Here is an 18496-nt window from a genome sequence, read left to right on the forward strand (position 1 = left end):
TCCAATCTCTCATTAACCAAGTGTCTAGTGAGTGAGTAGATATATCAAGAGGCTTTCCAAAATATAAAATGGTTATTCTGCAACAAGATGGTATTTAAAACATTTCAAACTCTAACAAACTTTCAATATTTAAAACAACATAAAGGAGTTCTCATTGTGGCTCACGCAGCAGAAATGAAACTGACCAAGATCCATGAGGATTTGGGTTTGATCCCTGACCTCGCTCAGTGGATTAAGGATCCAGCGTTTCCATGAGCTGTGGTATAGATTGAAGATGTGGTTCGGATCTGGTGTTGCTGTGGTGTAAGCTGGCAGCTGTAGCTCCGATTCGACCCCTAGCCTGGGAACTTCTATATGCTGCAGGTGCAGCCATAAAAAGCAATAACTAAATAAATAAATAAATAAAAATGCTAGAAAGAACTCATGGAAAGCCAGATCATTTTCCAATGTTTTCACTATTAAGTAAACAAGGTCTTGGATTATTTTCTTTAAATAGATACAACTTTTAATAAGTTATACTTCCTCAACAAATGTTACTCATTTTAAAAATTCATGTCTGGATTTCAAAAGCTCTTTAGTAATCAATTAGGAAACATGATGAATAAAAGGTGACCTAAAGATATTATTTTAACATTTTTAAAAGCAAGCAACATTAAGAAAGGTGAGAAAGAAATTAGGCAGAGAAAAGATAATTAAACTTTGAACAATAATTTCAAGAAAAATAGAAAACATGTCTATTTTCCCATATTGCCATGTGCCTCTTAAACTAACAATGCACCACACTGTTATAACCAAAAAGTCAAAGAAGCTAATGAAAATTTTTGATGTCCCCAGTCATCTACTACACTGGGAGGCAATCCAGATAACATGTATTTGCTCAGGGCCACACCAAACCTTCATCCAAGGTAAAGTTACTACTAAATAAGCCAGAAAACCTGAGAATAACAATTTGGTACATTAATTATTATACAAATGGCTAACTAGCTTAGCCAGCCTCTCCCCATCATAAAAGAACTGAAATATAAAGAGCTGCAAAGTCTACAGGGTCCAATAAAAGGTCATTCTTACAGGCTTGAGTCTCCAGAGTTTTTTGGGTTTTTAAAAACTTTTTTTTCTTTTTTGGCCACATCCAAGGCATTTAGAAGTTCCCAGGCTAGGGATCGAAACTGCGCCACAGCAGTGACCAGAACCGCCCACAGTGACAACACTTGATCCTTAACCCGCTGAGCCACAAGAGAACTCTGCCCAGAGTTTTATATCATCTCACATCAAATTACCTTGCTAGACAAGGTTCTCCCACACTCAAATTTTTAACTAAATAAGGCTTTTGCCTAGTTTTCCATCTCTTAGAATTTCTTTATAAGTCCTCATTAAAAACAGAGTTAAAGCATTTTCACCTAGACAGCATAAACTGTTATTGGATGGGACAAGAAATACTAAATGCATTCAAATTTAAGAAGTCATTAGAAAATAATTCAACAAGTAAAAAGTAATAACAATTACCAGATAGATATTCATATACTGTTTTCAAAGAACTATGATTAAACTATGTTATATTTTTCTTAAAGTACACCAAATCAGTGCTTTTTAAAAAAAGCAATTTCTGGAGTTCCCTTCATGGCTCAGCAGTTTATGAACCCGACTAGGATCCATAAGGTTGCGGGTTTGATCTCTGGTCTTCCTCAGTGGGTTGGGGATCTGGCATTGCCATGTGCTGTGGTGTTGGTCACAGATGCGGTTTGGATCCCACATTGCTGTGGCTGTGGTGTAAGCCGGCAGCTACAGCTCTGAGTAGACCCCTAGCCTGGGAACCTCCATATGCCGTGGGTGTGGCCCTAAAAAGCTAAAAAAATTTAAAAAATTAAAAAATAAAAATAAAAAAGCAATTGCTTAATCTTTCCATCTTTTCCATTCTGGGTAAATCCCTACACTTCTTACCCTATTTTCCAAAGTGGGGTTAAGATCTCGGGTAGATGGCTCAATGAAAATTTCAAATAGAATAATCTCTGTGGTTATAAAGAAATGAGCTTTCAAAAGAGCAGATGCTCACAGCTCTAACTACCTTTTCCCATTCAAGGATGTACTCCTCTAGCCTGCTGGAAATAACTGGAGGATTAATTAGAGCAGAAGTAAAATGATGGAGTAAAACTGCACAGGTGGAGACAATATCGCCCCCACACAGGCCCAGTTCCTGGTATTAAAAGAATATTGTGTTTAAATGTCATCAAGACTAAACTTTTCCTAATCTAGCAAATCTTTTCAATGATGCTTAGGTCATTATACCAGTACAAGAAAATGCTACATCATGTGTAAGGAAAAACTCAGTTACACAAGCACGTAATTTAAGCTCAAACATTTCCTTATTTCTTTTAACTACTAAGAAAAAGAAAATTGGACAAGGAAGATTGTTCATTACACATTTACCAGAATTTTGGATCCGCCATGTTTTTATAAACTGAGTGTCAGGAGGTATTGACTCTCCTTCTCCTATGGTGACATCTTCAACAAAGGACATAGAGGGCACACTGATGTTTGGGCTCTCAAAGTCATAATAGGCGCCAATTGCTGCTTGCAGGTTCCTATAAATAAAGAGAAAAGGCAAAAACTTAAGTCCTCTCCAGAGGATATTTATCCTAATTGTCAAAGGGAAAAAATGTGTTTCTTAAGGTGTGTTATAGAACCTATACACAGAAGGTGCAGACATGGCTCCCATTACATAATCTTCAGAGTCACTGACTCTGGCTGAGGAATAACAGGAAAAACACCAAGACCAACAAACTGGTGTACCACTTTCTTCCCAAGGTACCCTCATGGAAAGTAACAGACATTACTAGTACCATCAGCAGCAGCATGAGGAAATCTCCCTCTTACGCACAAGAACAGCAAGTGTGGACAACGAACTCAAGTAAAAGAGAGTCTCTCTGTAACTGTGACAAAAATTCAAAGAAGCTCCCCCTTTTTTTTTCAGCTGCACCCACAGCTCCCAGGCCAGGGATCGAATCTCTGCCTCCAGAGGAACCCGAGCTGCTGCAGAGACAACATCAGATCTTTAACCCATTGTCCCACAGCAGGAACTCCAACAAGCTCCATTAAAAACAAAAAACAAAAAAAACCCACCATGAGTTCCCATGGTAGCTCAGCAGTAATGAACCCAACTAGTATCCATGAGTATGCTGGTTTGATCCCTGGCCTCACTCAATGGGTTAAGGATCTGGTGTTGCCAAGGGCTGTGGTATAGCTTGCAGAGACAGCTCGGATCCTGTGTTTCTGTAGCTTTAACTGGCAGCTGCAGCTTCAATTTGACCCCTAGCCTGGGAACTTCCATATGCCACACCCGTGGCCCTAAAAAGCCAAAAAAAAAAAAAATTCTAGGGATTTCCCTGGTGGCCTAGCAGTTAAGGATTCGATGTTGCCACTGCTGTGGCTTGGGTATAATCCCTGGCCTGGGAACTTCCACGTGCTGCAGCAAAAATGAGTAAATTAATTAAACAAAAATTTTAAAAATAAAACAAAATTTTAAGAATTTTTGAATTTTTTTAAATAAAAAATTTTAATTAAAACAATTAAACAGGAGTTCCTGTCGTGGCGCAGTGGTTGACAAATCCGACTAGGAACCATGAGGTTGCGGGTTCGGTCCCTGCCCTTGCTCAGTGGGTTAACGATCCGGCGTTGCCGTGAGCTGTGGTGTAGGTTGCAGACGCGGCTCGGATCCCACGTTGCTGTGGCTGTGGCGTAGGCCGGTGGCTACAGCTCCGATTCAACCCCTAGCCTGGGAACCTCCATATGCCGAGGGAGCGGCCCAAGAAATAGCAACAACAACAACAAAAAAGACAAAAAGACCAAAAAAAAAAATTAAACATAAACATTCTAATTATTTAATTTTCTTAAAAAGCAATACATGTGCATGGTTTAAAAAGTTTCTTACAATAGAAAATACTCATCTTCTCTCTTCTTTCCTACACACACACATTTCTTAAATATCCTTCCAAAACTTCCTTATGGACATACAAGCAAATTACATTCTTATTTTCACCATTCTTACACAATTGGTAGCATATTATACACTACCCTTTTCTTTATTCCCTTAATACTGTATCATGAGGACATTTCTAAGTCAGTACAAAAGGAGTATCCTAACTGCTTTTTTATAGCCGTATCCACTATAAACACACCATTATTTATGTAACCAGTCCACTTTCTGAGTTTGTTTCCAATCTTTAATTCTTCCAAGTATAAGCTTAAGCCACATAGTTTTATATATAAGTGCATCCCTATAGGATAAATTCCTAAAAGTGGTACTGCTGAGTCAAAAGGCATATATTTGTGGCTTTATCTAAACTTCCCTCAAATAAAAGAGTTATATACTTAAGGAATGCTCCCATCAAGAATGTATTACAGGAGTTCCTGTCGTGGCGCAGTGGTTGACGAATCCGACTAGGAACCATGAGGTTGCGGGTTCGATCCCTACCCTTGCTCAGTGGGTTAAGGATCTGGCGTTGCCATGAGCTGTGGTGTAGGTCGCAGGCTCGGCTCAGATCCCGTGTTTCTGTGGCTGTGGTGAAGGCTTGGAGCTACAGCTCCGATTTGACCCCTAGCCTGGGACCCTCCATATGCCTCAGGAGCGGCCCTAGAAAAGGCAAAAAGACCAAAAAAAAAAAAAAAGAAAGTATTACAGTTTCTATTTCCCCACTGGCTCATCAACAGTTTTTCTCCAACGTTTTGGATTTTTGTCAATCTGATAGGTAAAAAATAAGATCTCAGTGGGGTCTTAAGATGGTTTTCTCGAGAGAAAGTTTTCTCTTTTTATGAGAAGTTAAATGTATTTTATATGTTTACAAGTCATTTGTAGTTTCTTTTCGGAAGTACCATTTTGTAAATTTTCTTTTTAATTACTTACATGCTTATAAGCCCCCTTACATCAGAAGGAACTCCAAGCACACAAATCAGAGTCTCCAATTGAACAGAACCACATGACTGACAGCATGGTTCATCAGTGCCAGAAACCAAAGGCCACTAAAGGGTTTAAGTAAGCTATGTTCATTAGAGATCAAAGAAATTATGGTAACTGCTTCTCTTATTATGGTCTTCCTCAAACCAGTGACATCATCCCCAAGCCCCACAGTTTAACAACACAAAAATAGCCTTTTCCAAACATAACCCAACCATAAGCCAATGGATTCAGTGGGTTGCTTTTAATTATGCACAAACATAGCATGAAATAAGTTCTGACAGTACACAACTGTTGAAGAGACATGCTATTAACAGCAAATACTTTTCTGCTGGGGGCCTGTCTGCTCCTCCAGGTGTTTGCAGCTGCCAGAAAGGAAGGCTATATTTAGAGCAGCTACCTCAGGTCAAGGCTCATGCAAGGGTGGCCTGTAGTATTAATCAGTACTGCCTGGAATTATACCACTACCAGCTGCCGGCCCGTGTGTGCTAGATAAAATTTACACAGCACAGAGCTGGGCCAGGGTCCAAACTGTGCCTGTTTACTTGACCATTCAATAGGAACATTTGGACTTTAGACTCTTCTAGAAATTTCCTTATCTAGCTGACTGTGATCCAAAGTGAAGAATATGTGACTGGTCAAACTTGGGGAGGCCCAGACCCTACCACCCACAAATAGGCTTAGGAGTACATCTGGAATCAGCCTTATACTTAGAGATCAAAGATAAAATGAGGGAGAGAAAAATAAGCCTAGTTTGCATTTTGTTCTTCTGAAAGCTTTTCATAAAAACTAAGTGTCCACATTTTATAAAGATAATTTTTCTGCCGAAGGTCCCAGGCAAACAGCCTGAATTGTTTTCTGTTCACTTGGCTGTAAAATATGCTTGGGAGGGAAGAAACTATTTGTGCGCTCAGGACAACTGCCAATTCTTATCCTCAGCCTGTGTCATATTTCGCCACTTGGCTCCACCTCATATCAGACAGGACTCAGAGACGAGCGCAGCAGAAATACTAACAAGTGGAAAAGTCCAGCTACCCTACTTAGGCAGATCCATCGCCCTCCTCAAATCAGCCTTCATCCCACAGCCAAGCCAAAAAACCTGCTTACTTGTACCTCTATTATATAGGAAATTTAGCCACAGATTAGGAAATATTTGTTAAAGCACGAAGTGAAACTGAAAGTAGTGAAATGGACTCCTGGCAGGAAGCAGGAGCGAAGGATGACAAAGCATATTCATTTTACAAGTAAAAGGTGGAGAGTGGACATTAGCCCAGTGGTGCTCTAATCTATCAGGAAGGTACACAACTTAAAATGTGGGTATAAGTTCCTTGGCACCTGGACCATCTAGATCACTGCCTCACTGGGCCAAGGAATAGCAAGAATAGACTAAACAGCTCCAATTCAATGTAAGAACAAGCAGACATGATAGCACTGTATTCCGTTCAAAACAACATATGCAACTATTACTACTAGCCAATAAGAAACTGCATGAAACAGAGCTGGCTGAGGAGATGGGAAAGGGAAGGCACTAACTCAGCATGAGGCCCAGCCTGAAAGGTTAAACTTCTCAGTTCCTTCAGTGTTTTTGCTCAAGAAAAGTTTTTCTCTGATTTCAAATGGTTAAAAGTGTCCTGAAGAACAAAGGGAGGTAGTGTAACAGGGGAAAAAAGGGCACAAGCAAAGATGGATGATGATGATGGTTACATAATACTATGAATATCCTTTATACCACAGAATTGTAGTAAGTTAAAATGGTAAAATTTTATTCATTTTTTATTTTTTAAGTGAAGCACAGTTGATTTATATATCATGCTAGTTTCTAGTGCACAGCGAAGTGATTTGGGTTTATACTGAATGCAGTTCCCTGTGCTATACAGTAGGAACTTATTGCTAGCTATTTCACATACAGTAGTTTGGATCTGCTAATCCCAAACTCCTAATCTCTCTCTCCCCGACCCCTTTTCCTCTTTGGTAACTGTAAGTTTGTCTTCTATGTCTGAGAGTCTATTTCTGTTTTGTAAATAAGTTTGTTTGTATATTTTAGATTCCATATAAAAGTGGTATCATATGATATTTGTCTTTCTCTGTCTTACGTCACTTAGTATGATACTCTCTAGGTCCATCCATGTTGCTGCAAATAGCATTATTTCATTCTTTTTATGGCTGAGTAATATTCCATTGTGTATAGTACCACATCTTCTTTATCCATTCCTCTGTCAATGGACATTTAGGTTGTTTCCATGTCCTGGCTATTGTAAACAGCACTGCCATGAACACTGGGGTGCATGCATCTTTTCGAATTAAAGTTTTCTTTGGATATATGCCCAAGAGTGGGAGTGCTGGGTCGAATGGTTTTTTTGTTTTTTTGGGTTTTTTTAGGGCCTCACTGGTGGCATACTGAAGTTCTCAGGCTAGGGGTTGAATTGGCTGGCCTACACCACAGCCACAGCCACACAGGATCTGAGCTGCATCTTTGACCTACACCACAGCTCACAGCAATGCCGGATCCCCAACCCACTGAGCGAGGCCTAGGGTCAAAACCACATCTTCATGGATACTGGTTGGATTCATTTCTGCTGTACCACAACAGGAACATCCTATTTTCAGTTTTTTAAAGAAATTTCTTTACTGTTTTCCATAGTGGCTACACCAACTTACATTCCTACCAACAATGCAGGGGTTCAATCCCTGGCCCAGGAACTTCTGCATGCTATGGGTATGGAAAAAAAGAAAAGTTTATAAAACAAAGGTAAAGGAAAAAAAAAAAAAAACAGAAAGAAAAGGTATCTTTTTTTCCCACCACTGCAAGATTAAAAAAAAAAAAACAGCCACCTAGGGAACACTCAGATGACCTAATGAGGATGAAACTGATATGCTGAGGATGATAGATCAGAAAGAGGGAAATAACTGCTGTGTCCTTGATGATGTAGTTGAACTACTAAATTAGGGAATCTCAAAGCCATCTTACATTGGGTATTCTTGACATCTGAGAAAACACAACTGGCCTATTGTTTAAAAGGGGGCAGAGGGGGGCAGATGCTGAGGATACAGCAACTCAACACTAGCATTGCAGAGTTTAATTTCTGAGTCCCTTTGGCTAATGATCATGATCAAACTATTTTTCCTTTTTAAAAAAAATTGAGGTGAAATTCACACAACAATTAACTACATACTTAATATATACAATTCAGTGATATTTACTGCATTCACAACATCGTGCAACCACCACCTCTACTTTCAAAACTCTTAAGTCATCTCATACCCATTGAGAACACCCTATAAACAGAATCACTCCTTGTTCTTCCTCCTCCCCCCACAGCTGCTGGCAACCACAAATCTGCTTTCTGTCTCTATGAATTTGCCTGTTTTGGGTAACTTCCATAAAAGGAATCATATAATCTGCAAACTTCTATCTCTGCCTTCTTCCACTTAGCGTAATATTTTTGAGATGCATCCCAAATAGCAGCATGATGATCAGTATTTCATTCCTTTTTATGGCTAAATAATATACCATTATATGTACCTACCAAATTTTGTCTATCCATTCATCTGCTGATAGGCATTTCAGTTGTTTCTATCATCTTTTGACTATTATGAGTAATGTTGCTATAAACATTCACATACAAGTGTCTGTATGGGCATGTGTGTTCTTTGCTCTTTTTTTTTTCTTTTTGCTTTTTAGGCCTGAACCCTCGGCATATGGAAGTTTTCATATACTTGTTGGCTACTGTACATCCTCTTTGGAGATGTGTCTATTAATATCCCTTGTTCATTTATTTTTTACTAGGGTTGCTTGTTTTCCTGTTGTTCAGTTGTAAGAGTTCTTTACATATTCTGGATACTAGGCCCTTATTTGATAGATGCAATGGGTTGATGTGGGATCTCAGTCCCCAGACCAGGGAGTGAACCTGGGCCGCAGCAGTGAAAGTGCCAAATCTTAACCACTAGACCACCAAGGAACTCCCAAGAAATATTTTCTTCAACTATGTTGCCTGTCTTTTTACTTTCTTGATAATGGCTTTCGACGCACACAAGTTTCTAATTTTGTTGAAGTTTAATTTATCTAGTCTTTATTTTGCTGCTTGTGACTTTGATGTCAAATCTAAGAATCACAGCCAAATCTAAGGTAATGAAGATATATCCCTGTTTCTTCAAATAGTTTTATTGTTTTAGCTTTTATTTGGGTCACGGATCCATTTTCAGTTAATTTTTGTGAGGTAGGGGGTCCAACTTCATTCTTTTGCCTGTGGTTATCCAGCTGTAACAGCACCACGTGTTAAAAAAAGATGAAAAAAAATTTTTGGCCATGCCCACAGTATACAAAAGTTCGAACCCACACCACTGCAGCAACGCAAGCTGCTGCAGTGACAACACTGGACCTTTAACCCACTGAGCCACAAGAGAACTCCAGTCAAACGTTTTTAAGAGAAAAAAAAGAGCTGGACAGACTCTTGGGTGTGAGTGGGATTTTTGCCCTATTTATATGCAGTCCTAGCTAGCCTTTGGTGACACTTCCATGGAAAGTACAATAAATAGCAAAGCTCCGACATGGGAAACTGAGTGGGAAAACAAGCTGAGACATGCACTGCACCTCACCATAACTCAAGTATGGTACACTTTTGCTTGGATCACCCTAAAAGATATTTCCATTCCCACCAAACACAGTTTCTAGGACTGAAGGAACCAACAACATTTATGTAAGAATCAGTCAACCTAATTATAAACACAAAACCTTTTTCCCTATCTGCCAATTGATAAGTACATATACTTCTTTTATATTTATTTTTCACTTGTTCATGGCTCTGGGTACTACAAATGTAAAGATAAGTCTTTATTACCAAGGAACACCAAAGTCTATTAAGAAAGATTTGGAAACAAGTTATCACAATTCAATGTGGTAAATGTCAGAGAAGAAACACAACCAAGGACCACAAAACTACAGAAAATACCTCACTTAAACTCAGGAATTCAGGAAAAGCTTCATCAACTAGGTAGCATCAAAACTATACCCAATGAACTAGTTAACCACCTAGAGAAAGGGGGTAAAGGAGGATTTCAGATAGAGGGAGAGAATGTGCAAAAGGCACAAGATGTATGAGAGTTGCAAGAACACCACAAACACAATCAGCCAGAAAAAGAGAGGCCTGACATCATTCAAGTCCATGGTTCTGGCTGCTTCTGAAACCCAAATGAACTACTAGCTTAGGTTCTAAGATACTCCTGTATCCTCATTCATTCTCATTTTTATTCAAGCTCACTTAAGACAGGGCTCTGGTTCACCTCCAATAAAGTCCTAAATGACACAAGACTGAAAGAAGTATTTCAAAAGTTAAACCCACAATGTATATATATCAAAGTCAAGGTGAAGTAGAAAGAACTGGACTCCCCTCTAGCTTGGCTGAGCAAGGCAGTAGGCCTTGTATGTAGCAAAGTAATTGGTCACACTCCATATGCACTCCAAAGCTAGACAGAGCCTGGACAATAAAAGAAAACCAGAAGACTGCAAACTTCAGTGAAAACCTGCAAGACAATCCAATCTGTTAAAACACAACCCAATCCAATCTGGCCTTCCAGAGAAAACACAGAATACAATACAACCTTCTGGCTAAAGCCTGAGATCTGAAACCTCTAGTAGTCAAATAAAGACTACTGAGGAGGAGTTCCCGTCGTGGTGCAGTGGTTAACGAATCCGACTAGGAACCATGAGGTTGCGGGTTCGGTCCCTGCCCTTGCTCAGTGGGTTAACGATCCGGCGTTGCCGTGAGCTGTGGTGTAGGTTGCAAACGCGGATCCCATGTTGCTGTGGCTCTGGCGTAGGCTGGTGGCTACAGCTCCGATTCAACCCCTAGCCTGGGAACCTCCATATGCCGCGGGAGCGGCCCAAGAAACAACAACAAAAAAAAGACAAAAGACAAAAAAAAAAGACTACTGAGGCGTTCTCTTGTGGTGTAGCAGGTTAAGGATCTGGTGTTGTCTCTGCAGCAGTTGGGTCGCTGCTGCGGTGTGGGTTCGATCCCAGGCCTGGGAACTTCTACATGCCACAGGCTCAGCCGAAAAAAAAAAAAATTGCTGAATTTCAGCAAATAAATTCTCTACGTAACTAAGAAACTGTGAAATCTGACATATACAAAGTAGATAGCCCCAGGGCTCTCCCCCTGCAACTGCTATCTGCTTCTCATTATAAAGCATATCTGAAAGCAACGTAGCTGAGAAGAGGGGAAATTTAGGGGCTGACATTCCACAGAAGATTTGAGAAAGCTCTCAATCCAGAATTATCCACCCACGCCCTGAGTAGAGACCTTTAACCTGGAATGATAAGCAGAGCTAAGGGCCGGTGCTAGCAATTTGCTTTAACAATCTTGGAGACTAAGATTAATTAATAATTAATACTAATTAATTAATTAACTAATTAATACTACTGGAATTGATAATTTATCAAAGGTAAGGTTCAAATATGAAATGGATAAGCAGTGAACTTAAGTTTGAAAGGAGTTCTATCATCAGGAGGCTATAATTTTTTTACCCCTAGTCAAGCCCTAGCTCCAAAAAGTAGCATTTTATTGCAAGAGGAAAGCTAAAGCAGCAAAGCCCTCATAAATGAACTATCTCCCACGCTGGTCCCACATCCTGTCTCCTCTCAAGTATGGTCATGGAGAAAAGCAGACTCGAGGAATCTTTCTCAGGGAAGCCGGGCCCAGGCCTTCAGTTCTCTGCCAGTGAAGTGAGTTAACAGATGACCCTAAGCTTGCTGTGCACTTGCATGTGCACTACAGAAGATAACATATTCTCTCTCTGATTCTTTATGCCTGTATCCCTCAGGCTGAGAACAGTGCCTGGCATATAGAAAGTACTTAATAAATATCTGCTGAATGGAATACATTGGTGAGCAAAATACATGACCCTTGGACATGAGTTGAATTATGCAGGTCAGGAGTTCCCGTCATGGCGCAGAGGAAAACGAATCTGACTAGGAACCATGAGGTTGCAGGTTCCATCCCTGGTCTCGCTCAGTTGGTTGGGGATCGACGTTGTGGTGAGCTGTGGTGTAGGTCGCAGTTGAGGATTGGATCCTGTGCTGCTGTGGCTGTGGCGTTAAGCTGGCAGCTGTAGCTCCAATCCGAGTCGACCCCCAGCCTGGGAACTTCCATATGCCGTGGGTGTGGCCCTCAAAAGCAAAAAGAAAAAGAAAGAAAAAAAAGAATTATGCAGGTCCATTATATTGAGATTTACTCAACAGTAAATACTACATGATCCAAGACTGGCTGAATCCATCGATTTGGAATTGCTGATATAGGACCAAATATAAATTATACAGGGATTTTCAAAAGCATGGAGGGTTGGCACCCCTAACCCGTGAGCAACTGTATTTTTCCTTTCTTTTTATCACACTTATCCCTCACACTTTTTTTTTCTTTGTCTTTTTAGGGCCGCACCCATGGTATATGGAAGTTTCCAGGTTAGGGGTCAAATGGGAGCTGCAGCTGCTGGCCTACACCACAGCCACAGCAATGCAGGATCTGAACCCCATTTGCAACCTACAACACAGCTCATGGCAACACCGGATCCTTAACCCACTGATCGAGGTCAGGTATTGAACCTGAAACCTCATGGATACCAGTTGGATTAATTTCCACCGAACCACGACAGGAACTCCAGCCCTCACAATTTTATAATGGAACTATAAGCATATCTCATTTTATTGTGCTTCACTTTATTGCACTTTACAGATAGCTGCTTTTTGTTTTCTTTTTAAACAAAATGAAAGTTTGGGATTTCCTGCTGTGGCACAGGGGATTAAGGATCTGGCATTTTCTCTGTAGCAGCTAGGGTTGCTGGTGAGCTGTGGGCTCGATCTCAAGCCCAGTGCAGTGGGTTAAGGAAGTGCCACTGCCCCAACAGTGGCACAGTCCCAGCTGCAGCTGAGATTCAATCCCTGACCTGGGAAATTCCATAAGCCCATGGGGGGTAGAGCCCCTGGTAAAACAACAAAAAACTGAAAATTTGTAGCAAACTTCAGCTAGCAAGTCTATCAGTACCATTTTTCCATCAGCATTCACTCTGTGTCTCTGCATCACAATTTTGTTAATTCTCACATTTCAAATGTTTTGTTATTATTATATTTGTTAGAGTGATCTGTGATCAGTGATATATGATGTTTCTATTGTAACTGTTTTGGGATGCCACGAACTGTACCCATAAAGACCATGAACTTAGGAGTCCCTGTCGTGGCTCAGCAGAAACAAATCCTATAGTATCCATGAGGATGCAGATTCGATCCCTGGCCTCAATCAGTGTGTCAGGGTCCAGTTTTGCCGTGAGCTGTGGTATAGGTCACAGACATGGTTCAGACCCCGTGCTGCTGTGGCGCAGGCTGAGAGCTGCAGCTCCAATTTGACCCCTAGCCTGGTAACTTCCATATGCGGCAAGGGTGGACCTAAAAAGCAAACAAAACAAAACAACTATGAACTTAATAAGTGCTGTGTGTTTTCTGACCACTCTACCAACCAGTCATTCCCCCATCTTTCTCCCTCTCCTTAGGCCTTCCTATTCCCTGAGACACAACAGTATTGAAATTAGGTCAGTTGGTAACCCTGCAATGGCCTCTAAATGTTCAAGTGAAAGGAAAGTCACACATCTCCCACATTTTTCTAGCTTTTGAGCTAGAAATGATTAAGCTTATTGAGGAAGGCATGTCAATATGCCAAGCTGTGAAAGCAAAGGAAAAGTTCTTAAAGGAAATGAAAAGTGCTACTCCAGTGAACACACAGATTGATGAGAGAGTAAAACAGCCATACTGTTGATATGGAGAAGGTTTGAGTGGTCTGGACAGAAGATCAAACAGCCACAACATTCCCTAAAGCCAGAGCCTAATCCAGAGCAAGGCCTTCTTCTTCAACTCTGTGAACAAGGCTGAGAGGTGAGGAAGCTGCAGAAAGAGAGGTTAAAGCTAGCAGAGGTGGTTCTTGAAGTTTAAGGAGAGAAGCCATCTCCATAACATAAAAGTGCCAGGTGAAGCGGCACGTGCTGAAGCAGAAGCTGCAGCAAGTTTTCCAGATGATGTGGGTAAGAAGATTCACGAAGGTGGCTGTACTAACAATCGATTTTCAGTGTAGATGGAAGAGCTTTATATTGGTCTCAAGAAGATGTCGTCTAGGACTTTCTGTGTCTGGCTTCAGAGGACAGAGTTTTTGTTAGGGGCTCATGTAACTGGTGGCTGTACGTTGAAGCCAGTACTCATTTCCCACTCTGTAAACCCCGGGGCCTTTAAGAGCTTTGCTAAATCTCTACCCTGCCTGCGCTCTGTACATGGAACAACAAAGCCTGGAGGACCGTACATCTATTTTTTGCCACATGGTCTGCGAATATTTCAAGCCCACCGCTGAGACTGCCGATGATGTTCCTGGTCACCCAAGAGCTCTGCTGGACACAAACACTGAGATTCATGTGGTTTTCAAGCCTGCCAGCACAACACCCATCCTGCAGCCATGGGTCAAGGGAGTCATTTCAACTTCCAAGTCTTTTTTTTTTTTTGGCCAAACTCATGGCATGCAGAAGTTCCAGGGCCAGGGATCGAACCTGTGCCACGGTAGGGGCCCGAGCCACTGCAGTGGCAACACCGGATCCTTAACCCACTGTGCCACCTGGGGAACGCCTTCGACTTCCAAGAAATACAATCTGTGAGGCTATAGCTGCCACAGACAGTGATTCTCTGGTAGATATGGGCAGTCCCTTGAAAACCCTGTGGAAAGGACTCACCGTTCTGGATGCCATTAAGGACATTGGTGATTTGTGGGAGGAGGTCAAAAGATGAATATTTACAGGGGTTTGGAAGGAGCTGATTGCAACCCTCATCCTCGCGGATGACTTGGAGGGTTCAGGTCTTCCCTAGAGGACGTAACTGCAGATGTGATGGGTATAAGCAAGAGAACTAGAAATGGGGCCTGATGATATGACTGAGTGGCTGCAATTGCAGGATAAAACTCGCATTATTTACAACAGCCAAAAGATGGAAGCAACCCAAGTGTCCATCAACGGATGAATGGATTAAACAAAATGTGGTATATACATACAATTACTGAGCCTTAAAAACAAAAAACTGCCACATGTGACACACGGATGAACTTTGAGGACATTATGCTAAGAGACATAAGCTGTCATGGAAAGTCAAATACTATATTATTCACTTATACGGGGAATCTAGAGTAGTCAAATTCATAGAAACAGAAAGGAGAATAACGACTGACAGGCTAAGGGAAAGGGGAAATGAATGTTTTTTTTGTTTAATGGTAAAGAGTTTCAGTTTTGCAAAATGAAAGCTTTCTGGAGACCAACTGCACGATATGTTTAACACTACTGAATTGTACATATAAAAATGGTTAAGGTGGTAAATTCTACATTATGTCTATTTTGCCGCAATTTTTAAAAATTTAATTAGGATGAGACCAATACACTTCATTAAGAACTTGGGGAGTTCCCATTGTGGCTCAGTAGTTAACAAATTTGACTAGGAACCATGAGGTGGCTGGTTCTATCCTTGGCCTTGCTCACTGGGTTAAGGATCCGGCGTTGCCATGAGCTGTGGTGTAGGTCACAGATGTGGCTCAGATCCCATGCTGCTGTGGCTCTGACATAGGCCGACAGCTACAGCTCCTATTGGACCCCTATCCTGGGAACCTCCATATGCCGAGGGTGCGGCCCTAGAAAAGACAAAAAAAAAAGGAATTTAGGACTGGGGTTGTGAAATTAGCGTATACACACTGAGCTATATGGAACGACTGGCCAACGGGGGCCTGCTGTATAGCACAGAGAACTCTATCCAGTATTCTATGATAATCTATGTAGGAAAAGAATCAGAGAGAATGGATGTGTGTATATTTATGCCTGGGTCACTTTGTTGTGCAGCAGAAATTATCACAACATTAACTATACTTCAATAAAACTTAAAAAAAAATTTTTTAAAAAGAACTTTGGACTTACTCCTAAAAGCAAAGGAGAACATCTAAAGGCTAGAAAAACAACTTTATTCGAGTATGACTTAGGCAGCATAAAATCCACCGATTTCAACTGCACAATTCAATGATTTTTAGTAAAGTTATGAATGAACTGTAAAACCATTACCATTTTTCAGAACATTTTCATCACCTCAATTATGTCCATACCTCCGTGATGTGCATATGTTATGTTGATGGCAAAGGGGATTTATGGTTGCTAATCAGGTAACCTGGACAGGGAACATTAGCCTAGATTATCCAGCTGAATGCAATGTAATCACTTTCTTAAGAGTGGAAGAGGGAACTGGAAGATGGAACCAGAGAGAGAACAGTGTGAGGACTCACATGACCTGCTGGCTTTGAAGATGGAGAAATGAGGCCATAAGCCTAAGAATCTATGTGGTCCCTGGAAGTGGGAAAAGGCAAAGAAACTAATTCTCCAGCAAGAACACAGCCCTGATACTACATCTTAATTTTAGTCCTCTGAAACTCTTTTTGGACTTCTGAACTCCATAACTATAAAATCATAAATTGGTGTTTTTTAAAACCAGTAAGTTTGTTGTAATTTATTAACAACAGCAAAAAACAAATACAATGGCTATTATATTAGTCTTTCTACTTTGCTATATGTTTGAAAATATTCATCATACAAGGAAAAAAAACTATGACTATAAAAGCAGACTAAAGAAACGTTACAAATAAAAAGGTACTATTTTCTGCTGAGTCATTGTCCTTCAAAAGAACTTTGCTCTCAGGAATTCAATTATCCATTAAAGATGCATATTTAGAAGTAATTCCTGTTTTTCTTGCCCCTTCTCCCCCCACCCCCACCCCACCCATTTAACTGTCATGGATACTTCCTGAAAAGATAAACAATTGCTAGGCTCAGTGCTAACCAAAATTTCTGAAGCTACTAGAACAGAGTAGACATACCCAGAGGAGACATGAAAATGTATGATACCCCAAAAGTCCCAGAATGACAAACAGAAAATGTGATTCAGACAAAACTATCCTCATAAACAAAACATTTGTGGTTTACTGTTGTTCAGAAACCTTTCTTTGGGACATAATTTAAAGTAACAGTTACAAAATGATCAAGTAAATCTATAATTACGTTTTTCAAAAGTGTGTTCACCTCACAAGGAACTTAGAATAAGCCAGCAATGGTCAAAATGTGTCTTATACTACAGCCTAGTCAGAGGGCTACTTTCTAAAAAACGCTAGGAACTTTTATTCTTTTCATTTTTAAAAAAGGAGAAAGTGCCAAAACGCTAAATTGTAAATCAACATTTAAGTCTCTAATCTATCTGTTGTTTCTGTGCACAGAGAAGGAAAAAAAAAAAAAAAACTCAGGGGCTTTGAAAAAAAATCTCACATCTTTTACACACAGCTTTGAAAAAAAATACTCCACACCTATCTAATACATCTTGCCTAAGGACTTCCTGACGGTGCACTCAAGGGGCCAGCTTCAAAGCATCTTCAGTTTCATCTCCCTTAGGGAACCATGATGACCATACCATCTTTGGAGATAAAACAAAAGTAAGCCTCAGGAGTTCCCTTGTGGCCTAGAAGTTAAGGATCACTGTTTTGTTTGGGGTTTTGTTTTGTTTTTTCTTTTTTGGCTACCCTGTAGCATATGGAGTTCCCTGGCCAGGGATCAGATCTGAGTTGCGGTTGTGACCTAAGCCACAGCTGCAGCCACTCAGGATCTTTAACCCACAGTGCCAGGCCAGGAATTCAACCTGCGGCCCAGCAATCCTAAGACACAGCTGATCCTGCTGCACCACAGCAAGAATTCCAAGGATCACTGTTAAGTTGTCACTGCTGTGGCTCAAGTTCAATCCCTGGCCTGGGAACTTTTATATGCCATAGGCACAGCCAAAAAAAATGTTTAAAAAGTAAGCCTCAGCATATCTGCTCTAGGAATTGGAAACTAGGGTACATGCCTAAGACCCTACATAATTTTATTCGCCTCTAAGCACAAAAAGGTAAATAAATCTTGGCCAAGTTCTATGTAATATGATGAACAAAGTCAATGCAATGTTATCATCACAACTAAATAATGTCACATGGCATTAGTGCCTACTCTGCTCATCCTGCAGCCAACCCATCTCCAAATACTCTGTGGCTATATTTGGCTGTTCTCTAGTACATATGAGATAGGGACCTTAAAAAACTACAGACTTAGACTGAAAGGCTAAATTAAACTGGTTGGAACATGGAGAAAGACTAGGATAAAGGTAGATTTTATCACAGCTCACAAACTTGAGAGGATCAGGCCTTTTTTTTTCTTTTACAAACTAATCTAAATGACAACATAAAAATGGTAGAAATTGGTGCCATTTTTAGTAGCAACTAATCACTGAGAACAAACAAGGAAGACGACATGTAAAGAATATCGCCTAAAAAAGGCCTACGACAGTTACAGTCAGTCTCAAATACTCTGTTCATGTTTTCACAGCTGGGCAGTCGGGTTTGGACAGCTCATTCAACTAGGGCATTTCTTATACATTACAGAAGAAAAGGATTTTTAAAATAGCCACTTTACATGACACTG

At 40.5% G+C, this 18496-nt stretch overlaps 1 protein-coding gene across 5 annotated transcripts in view; it reads right to left on the bottom strand.

Moving 5' to 3' along the window:
• Positions 1–18496, bottom strand: part of ILRUN (inflammation and lipid regulator with UBA-like and NBR1-like domains) — a 103978-nt gene that overhangs the window by 62611 nt on the left and 22871 nt on the right. For all 5 annotated transcript variants that reach the window (XM_047797688.1, XM_047797686.1, XM_047797690.1 and 2 more), the window contains exon 2: positions 2425–2579. In XM_047797688.1, the coding sequence (XP_047653644.1) occupies positions 2425–2579 (155 nt within the window). The remainder of the gene's footprint in view (positions 1–2424; positions 2580–18496) is intronic.

This window comes from Phacochoerus africanus, chromosome 9 (assembly GCF_016906955.1).
Source record: "Phacochoerus africanus isolate WHEZ1 chromosome 9, ROS_Pafr_v1, whole genome shotgun sequence".
Taxonomy (NCBI): Eukaryota; Metazoa; Chordata; class Mammalia; order Artiodactyla; family Suidae; genus Phacochoerus; species Phacochoerus africanus.